The 8,168-nt window shown below is 52.5% G+C and overlaps 2 protein-coding genes across 2 annotated transcripts; one reads left to right on the top strand and one right to left on the bottom strand.

Annotated features, from left to right (window-relative positions):
* Positions 1 to 1,010: 1,010 nt before the first annotated feature.
* ETH_00009950 (uncharacterized protein) lies at positions 1,011 to 3,800 on the bottom strand (the record flags this gene model as incomplete). The annotated part of the gene is made up of 4 exons (XM_013377067.1): positions 1,011 to 1,315; positions 1,464 to 1,626; positions 1,841 to 1,906; positions 2,001 to 3,800. 4 exons carry the CDS (start codon positions 3,798 to 3,800, stop codon positions 1,011 to 1,013), a joined length of 2,334 nt encoding a protein of 777 aa, XP_013232521.1.
* Positions 3,801 to 4,176: 376 nt separating this feature from the next.
* Positions 4,177 to 6,566, top strand: ETH_00009945 (uncharacterized protein; the record flags this gene model as incomplete). The annotated part of the gene is made up of 6 exons (XM_013377066.1): positions 4,177 to 4,564; positions 4,731 to 4,858; positions 4,999 to 5,099; positions 5,324 to 5,411; positions 5,649 to 5,744; positions 6,123 to 6,566. The coding sequence occupies 6 exons, from the start codon at positions 4,177 to 4,179 to the stop codon at positions 6,564 to 6,566; spliced, it is 1,245 nt and encodes a 414-aa protein (XP_013232520.1).
* Between the last annotated feature and the right edge of the window lie 1,602 nt (positions 6,567 to 8,168).

Below are 8,168 nucleotides of genomic sequence, written 5' to 3'. Positions count from 1 at the left end.
TTCCGGTGTACGTACACCCCAAACTCGCCCCACAACGCTTTTTTGCAGCAGCAGCGGGGGCCAGCTGCAGCAGGTGCTGCTGCTGCTGCTGCTGCTGGTGGGAGAGGGCCGGGGAGGTGCAGCAGCAAAGGGCTTCTGTGGGCGTTGCTGCTGCTGCGCTGCTGCTGCTGCTGCTGCGGCGGTGGGGTGTATGCATGCATGCAAGTGTCGCTTCTTTTGCAATTTCTCTTTCATTTCAGTTTTCATTATTTGCATTTCTTTATCTTCATTTTTCATTTCATTTCCACCGCCAGATTTGAGCAGCAGCTTGTGGGGCCAGCAGCAAACAAAGGTTTCCCTTTGCGCCAGCGGCAGCAGCAGCAGCAGCAGCAGCAGCAGCAGCAGCGCAGCAAGATCCAAGCAAGTCCAGTTTAAGTGAATGTGTAAAGGTAATTAATTAATTAATTGCAATTGATTTAAGTTTGAATTTAGTTTAATTTCAAACAATTGCAAACGGCGAAGTTCTTCGCCTTTTACAACTTTACTTTTGCTGCTCCAAACCCTCTTCTCATTTGCTACTTATTTGCCGCGTCTGCAGCAGCAGCAGCAGCAGCAGCAGCGACCACCGGGCTGCTGCTGCTGTTGCTGGTAGCATATATAGTGCTGATTTTCCCGCGTCTGCTGCAGCAGCAGCAGCAGCAACGGCTGGATTGCTGCTGCTGGTAGTCTAGTGTTGACTTTGCCACGTCTGCAGCAGCAGCAAGTGCTAGGCTGCTGCTGCTGTAGTGTTGCTTCTTCTGCGTCACCAGCAGCAGCAGCAGCAGCAACCGCCGAACTGTATTTGCTGCTGCTAGTCTAGTGTTGGTTCTTTCTGCGAAGAAGCAGCAAAGACTGCAGCAGCAGACGCCTCGAAAAGTAAAAAATTAAAGCTGAGACTTCCAGCAGCAAAAGTAAAAAAAGAATTGGAATGATCTGAAGTTTTGCGGGACTTTTGCTGCTGCTGCTGCTGCTGCTGCTTTGAGCTGCCTGGCTCACGCAGCTTCGCCTGTGGGCGCAGCAGGAGTGTCTGTTTGCTGCTGCTGCTGCTGCTGGCGGTGGCGGTGGTGCCTCTGGTGCTGCTGCTGCTGCTGCTGCAGCTGCTGCAGCAGGTCTGGGGGCAGCAGCAGCAGCAGGTCCTGGGCGTGCTGCTGCGAAGGCGCAATTTGTTTGAAAACCCTCTCCAAATGCCCTACTTGAGAAAGAGTTATTTCTTCTTTTTTTTCCATAAAGTGGTTTTCCACAAGAGTTCTCAAGTCTGCTGCTGCTGCTGCTGGCCGCAGCAGCAGCGCGTTCCCAGCTGTACGTACACCTCAGCAAGCAGCAGCAAACCCTTTCCATTTGCTGCTCCGCATGCATGCATGCGTTAGTTCCGCTGCAGTTTATTTCCTTTAAACACTTTTGCTGCTGCTGCAGCAGCAAGGCTACGGCCTTTCGTGCTGCCTCACCTGCTGCTGTTGCTGCTGCTGCTGCTGCTGTCTTCCGCAGCTCCGGGGTGTACAGACACCCCAACTTCGCAGCCCCAACGACGAAAAACAAAAAATCAAAGAGACGCATTTGAGGAATTGTTGCTGCCAGCCTGCTGCAGATTAGATCCAATACGGGGGCCCCCTGAGCAGCAGCAGCAGCAGCAGCAGCAGCAGCGGCAGCAGCAGCAGCAGCAGCAGCAGTGGAAGCAGCAGCGAGGGGTGAGAAGAAATACAAGACGCAGCAGCAGCAAAAGCCAGCGCCTCTTATGAGCCAACTAATTTCCTCTTCGGGATAATTTCCCCAGCAGCTGCAAGCCCTAAACCCTAAACCCTAAACCCTAAACCCTAAACCCTACCGGAGGAAGGGTTTGAACGAGTCGGGCGAACTCCACGGCTCCGAACTTCGCCGCAGCCCTCAAAATCTGCAGAGCCAAAAAAACAAATAAATCAAATTAATTAATTAATTAATTTAATTATTTATTTATTTATTTATTATTTATTATTTATTTTATTTACTGGCTTTTCCAAGACACGCTCCACTCTCTCAAACTCCCCCAGCTGATTTAAACACCAGGCGATTTTGACCAGCAGCGAGGGCGGGAGGCCCTCAGCAACGCTGCGCTGCTGCTGCTGCTGCTGCTGCTGCGGCTGCTGCTGCTGCTGCTGCTGCGGCTGCTGCTGCTGCTGCTGCTGCTGCAGCAGGCCTTTGCTGCGGATGCGCTGGCCCAGCGCCTTAATGAACTCAGAAGCTTCTGCAGGATCCATCTGGGCCAACTTGGCGGTGTCGACTTTTAAGGGATCCTGCTGCTGCTGCTGCTGCTGCTGCTGCTGCTGCTGCTGCTGCTGCTGCTGCTGCTGCTGGTCTTGCTGCTGCTCGCCCGGCTGCAGCTGCTGGTGCTGTTCTTGTCGCTGCTGCTGCGCGCGTTCGTGGCGCTGCTGCTGCTGGAGCTGCTGCTGGAGGAGCTGCTGCTGGAGGAGCTGCTGCTGCTGCTGCAGGTGCTGACGCAGCAGCTGCTGCTGCTGCTGCTGCTTTGGCGAGTAGCTGCCGTTGTGCAAGAAGTATATGCACTCCTCCAGCAGCAACTTGTGCTTTATGCTGCACTTCTGCAGCAAATGCAGCAGCTGGAAGATTTGGAAAAAAGAAAAGTTATCAAGTTTCAGGTGTATGTCCACCTGCTGCAGCACGTGCGGCAGCACCGCCATATGCGGGTTCCGAGACACCAGAGAACCAATGCTGCTGCCTCCCTGCTGCTGCTGCTGCTGCTGCTGCTGCTGCTGCGGGAGGGCAGCAGTGCCGTACGTGGCGATGGAAGCAACAATGGCCACGAGCTCCTCGGGGCGGTGGCTGTGCAGCAGCAAATCTGCTTTTTCTCTGAGGGTTTGGAGGAACTGCTGCAGCTGCTGCTGCTGCTGCTGCGTGAAAGCAGCAGGAACGGCGAGGGCTTTGGAGTAGCAGCGAATAACAGAAAACAAATTCAGCAAGGACAAGCCCGGCAGCAGCCCCGTCTCCTGCTGCAGCTTCTGCTGCAGCTGCAGGAACAAGTCCGTCTCCACGCCGCTGCTGCGGCGCTTCAGCGCCGGCAGCCAGCTGCGCTGCTGCTGCTGCTGCTGCTGCTGCTGCTGCTGCCCGTCCGCAGCAGCAGCAGCGTCGCCGGAGAAGAAGAGCTCCATGAGCGACACCACCGCCAAAACCTCTTCAGGTGTATGTACATGCTTCAGGTTCTCCCGCAGGTGTTTTAAAAGCACCTTTTCCACTTCTTTTTCGCGCAAAGTCGCGGGCAGCCGCCCGTAGGCGGCGCCCACCTCTCCAAGTTGAACTACGGAAAAAGAAGGCGCCATGTGGATGATCTGGTCCTCCAAATGCGGAATAAATGTTTCCGAAACGAAGTTCGGGGGAAGCCGCTTTTTAAAAACCCGCGAAGACCGCACTAAGTCCTGCTTTCCGCGCTCTTTCGCCGTCGACAGCGCCGCGTCCGCGCCCGCGTCCACCGAGCCATTTCCCCGCGATTCCTGCGCCTTTTTCAAGGATTCCGCGGCTAAATAATCGGAATTCGACGCCAAAGACTCGGCGGCGCGCGTGTTCGCACTTGATTCGGAGAAAAACCGGCGGAAAACCGCCGAGAACGCGGCCGCGCGCGGCGCGGCGGGAGGTGTACGTACACCCGAAGCCGCGGCGCCGCGGCCGCGCGACGAAAGCGGCTTCACATTTATTTCTTTTGCAAAAGCAAAGGCGGAGGTGGGAGGATTTCTGAAAACGACGCGAGGGACGCCGGCGATCCGCGAAAAGAGGCAAGAGGCCCCCCCCTGCTGCTGCATGTTGCTGCTGCCTGCGGCTGCGCGCTGCAGTTGGCAAAGAGAACTGCGAAGCAAGAATTCAAGAAATGGAATTAAACATTATTTTTTAATTTGCTTTTCTCTTTTGCACTCGGGGCTGGAGCCGACGCAGCCGAAGAGCTTCATTGCATGCACTCGGGGGTTACTTTGCTGCACCGCCGCTGCTCTCCACTTAATTTTGCTTTTCTTTCTTTCTTTCTTTCTTTCTTTTCTCCTTTCCACTTCCGCCGCTGCCTCGCGGGTTTTCTATGGTGCGCCGCCGCTCCGCAGGGAGCATCGGGGAAGCCCCATGGGGGCCCAAACCCTAGGCCCTAAACCCTAAACCCTAAACCCTAAACCCTAAACCCTCACCCCCAAAATGAGCGGCGACAGTCCAGGAAACTCGCCTGCGGGCGCAGCCTTTCCCCTAAAACACCAGCAGCAGCAGCAGCAGCAGCAGCAGCAGACACCGTGCGCCAGCGATGGAAGCACCAGCGACAGCAGCACCAACAGCAGCAGCAGCTGCTGCAGCAAGAGCAGCAACACCAGCAGCAGCAGCACCACCAATAACAACAATGCCAAAGGCTGCAGCAGCACCACTGCCAAGGAAGAGCCTTCATGCGGGACGTTAACAGCAGCAGCAGCAGCAGCGCCAACAGCAGCAGCAGCAGCGCCTACAGCAGCAGCAGCAGAACCCCCAGCAGCAGCAGCAGCAGCAGCAGATCCAAATGCCGTCGTGTATAGGCTGGGCCTCGAGCGGCTGATATGTGCGCCCATTTGATTTATTTAAAATGTCAACATTCATTTTTAATTAATTTTATTATTTATTTTAATTAATTAATGATTAATTAATTAGGTTATTTATTTATTTATTTATTTGTTTATTTATTATTTATTTATTTATTTATTCTTTTAATTCTTTTTTTGGCGCAGCATTTGTCTTGCTGTGCAAAGTCAAGGAACCCCCGGCCCCCACAGACGCAGCAGCAGCAGCAGCAGCAGCAGCAGATGGCGGGGAAGCAGCAGCAGCAGCAGCAGGAGGCCGCAGCAGCGGGGGAAGGGTTTGGCAGCGGCAGGCGCGGCCGCAGGCGCAGCAGCAGCAAACGCTGCTCTTGCTGATGCTGCTGCTGCTTGGGGGGGGCTGCTGCTGCTGCTGCTGCTTCTAGCAGATTTGTTGCTGCTGCTGCTGCTGCTGCTGCAGTTGTTCACAGTTTTGGGGAAGAAGCAGCAGCGGCAGCTGCGACTCTTCTCCTGGGAAAGCTCAAGGGATTATCTCCTTGCGTTGGTGCTTTCATTCAGCCAGTAAACCCTAAACCCTAAACCCTGCTGTTGTTCTGTGAACCCTGAGCCCCCGGGAAAACCCTAAACCCTAAACCCTAATGGCACCAGCGCCTTTAACTAAAACCCTCGCCTGAAACCCTAAAGGTCCAGCAGCAACAGAGGGGCGCCAGGCTAGCAGCTTCACAGTTTTGGGTTTAGGGTTTAGGGTTTAGGGTTTAGGGTTTAGGGTTTAGGGTTTTGCGCAGGCCGCCGTTGACCCTGCAGCGTCTGTGCGAGGTCGTTTCAAACCCTCCTCACCGCGAGGTGGAAAAGCTGTTTTTCGCTTTTAGAAAAGTAAAAATGAATTCAACACTAATTAGGGTTTAGGGTTTAGGGTTTAGGGTTTAGGGTTTTGTTGTTGCCCGTGTTCATTTTCTCCCTTTGGAGGTCATGCGTGTCTGCATCTTTCGAGAGTTTCCTTCGACGTGGGCCTGTTGCTTCTACGAGAACTTAGGGTTTAGGGTTTAGGGTTTAGGGTTTAGGGTTTAGGGTTTAGGGTTTAGGGTTTAGGGTTTAGGGTTTGTGCTGCAGCTGCTGCGCGTCCGGGACTGCTGCTACGAAGAGCCCTCGTCTCCTCCCTTGCCAGACGATCCCGTTCTTGCAGAACGCATTGCCGCGGCAAACGCCGTAAGCCCTAAACCCTAAAGCCTAAACCCTAAACCCTAATCTAGGGTTTGTGACCAGCTTTTCGAGGCGCAGCCGTCTCGCAAGTCCAATTTAGCTTGAAACCTCCATCGCTGCGCCCGTACAACCGGGGTTTAGGACGTAGGCGCTAGGGTTTAGGATTTAGGGTTTAGGGCTTAGGGCTTAGGGTTTAGGGTTTAGGGTTTAGGGTTTGGGTTTCAGGTTTCTGCGGAACTAACTGAGGCGGCGCGCCGTCTGGCGGGGGCTCGCGGGGGTTTCTTTTCGCTGCAGCGAAAAGAATTAAACAAAAAAAATAAAATAAATAAAACAAATAAATTAAATAAATTAAATAAATTAAATAAATTAAATAAATCAAACGAGGGCAGCAGCGACGGCGAAGAAGAACGGCCCTGCTGCTGCGTCTGCTGCACCGACTGGCTGGGCGAGCTGCTGGAGCTGCAGCAGCAGCAGCAGCAGCAGCAGCAGCAGCAGCGCCGCTGCTCCTCAGAAGTGGCCCAAGAAACGGAAACAGAAACTGAGCCCGATTCCGCAGCAGATGGTTCAATTGCTTCCTCTTTTCAAGGAAAGCAGCAGCAGCAGCAGCAGCAGCAGCAGCAGCAGGAACGCGATGACGCAGCAACAACTACTAGCAGAAAGCGGAATTCAGAAGAAGTTTCCCTTGATGCTGCTGCTGCTGCAGCAGCAGACGCGGGGGATGCATCGCCAGCAGCAGCAGCGGCAGCAAGTTCTGCTGCTGCTGCTGCTAGGAGGAGACGCCTCGATGAAGATCTGCTGCAGCAGCAGCAGCAGCAGGAAGCGCAGTAGTGGGCTAGGGTTTTGCTGCAGCCAAAGCCTAAACCCTAAGCCGCTGCACTGCAAAGGCCGCTGCGCGGCCTTTGCAGTGGATGGCGTAGGGTTTAGGGTTTAGGGTTTAGGGTTTGGACGGGATCTGACTCGCCTTTGCATGCATCCAGAGGCCATTATGTATTCAGGCCGAGCCTCGAGGGTTTAGGGTTTAGGGTTTAGGGTTCAGGATCTAGGGTTTCGCCTTCAGCAGGCGCAGAAGCGAGGACTGAGGGTTTAGGGTTTAGGGTTTAGGCTTTAGGGTCCAGCTAAGCCTTGTTTTTTGGCGAGATTAAAGAGGAGTTCAGAAGGGTTTAAAAGGAAATGAAAGAAGGGTTTTAAACCCTATAAAAGGGTTTTAAAAGAATTGTTTAAAATCTGCAAAAATGCAAAAACTGCAAAAGGGGAATTGTCGGGCCAGATTCAGGTGTACATACACCCCGCGGGTGTACGTACACCTGCGGCAGCAGTGCAGCAAAAGAAAAGTTTTTAATTTAAATTAAAATTGTTTTGAATTATTTGAAAGTTTTTAATTTAAGCTAAAGTTGTTTTAAATTATTTAAAAGTTTTTAATTTAAATTAAAACTGTTTCAAATCGTTTAAAGAAATCAGAAGTCTCCAGCCACGCTTCTAGAAGCTCCTCAGGGTTTAGGGTTTAGGGTTTAGAGTTTAGCATTTGGGGCGCAGGAGCCAGCGTTTAGGGTTTAGGGTTTATGGGGCGTGGGGTTTCGGGCGTAGGCTCTAGGGTTTAGGGTTTAATGCTTAGGGTTTAGGGTTTAGGGTTTAGGGTTTAGCGGCGATAAAAGCGGAACTTTGTTTTATACTTATGATATTTAGATAAATGGAATAAATTAAATAAATTAAAATTAAAAAAGAAAAGTAAATTTAAAGATAAAAGCTCAAAGGAGGCGACGCGGGGGAACTGCCCAAACCCTAAACCCTAAACCCTAATCCCTAAAGCCTAGGTAGCCGCCGCTACAATGAAAAGATTCTCTATAACTGGAAGTTCACGGACTAGAGATTCGGCTTAGGGTTTAGTGGTTAGGGTTTAAGGTTTAGGGTTTAGGGTTTAGGGTTTAGGGTTTAGGTTTGGGGCTGCATGCGGGCAAGATCGCGGGATATTCAGGGGAAGCGTTTTTGGCTTTGATTTAAAAATAAAATAAAATTAAAAAAATAAAAATAAAATAATAATTCTTGCTGCTTCTCCAGAGGCCCCAGAGTGTGGGGAAGTGGTCTCTCATTTAGGGTTTAGGGTTTAGGGTTTAGGGTCTAGGGTTTACGGCTTTCGCCGCAGAGCTGGGAGATACAACGCGCGCCTGTGCGGCAGCAGCTGCAAGTGCAGCAGCAGCAGCGGGAGCAGCAGCAGCAGCAACTAGCAGCCGCAACAACAGCCGCTCTAGACCCGGCAGCAGCAGCAGCAGCTGCTGCTGCTGCTGCTAGCTTTACCCTTTGCTGTTTTTTCCTCCAATGAATCTTCCTAGCTGCAGAGAAGCTGCTGCGAAGCAGCCACAGCGGCCAGCAGCAGCAGCAGCAGCAAAAGCAGCAGCAGCAGAAACTGCTCTCTCAAGAGCCCACAACAGCAGC

Source organism: Eimeria tenella, genomic scaffold, assembly GCF_000499545.2.
Source record: "Eimeria tenella Houghton genomic scaffold, Eth_scaff45, whole genome shotgun sequence".
Lineage (NCBI taxonomy): Eukaryota > Apicomplexa > Conoidasida > Eucoccidiorida > Eimeriidae > Eimeria > Eimeria tenella.
The sequence above is the reverse complement of the archived record's forward strand: the minus strand, read 5'-3'. Positions and strand labels throughout refer to the sequence as shown.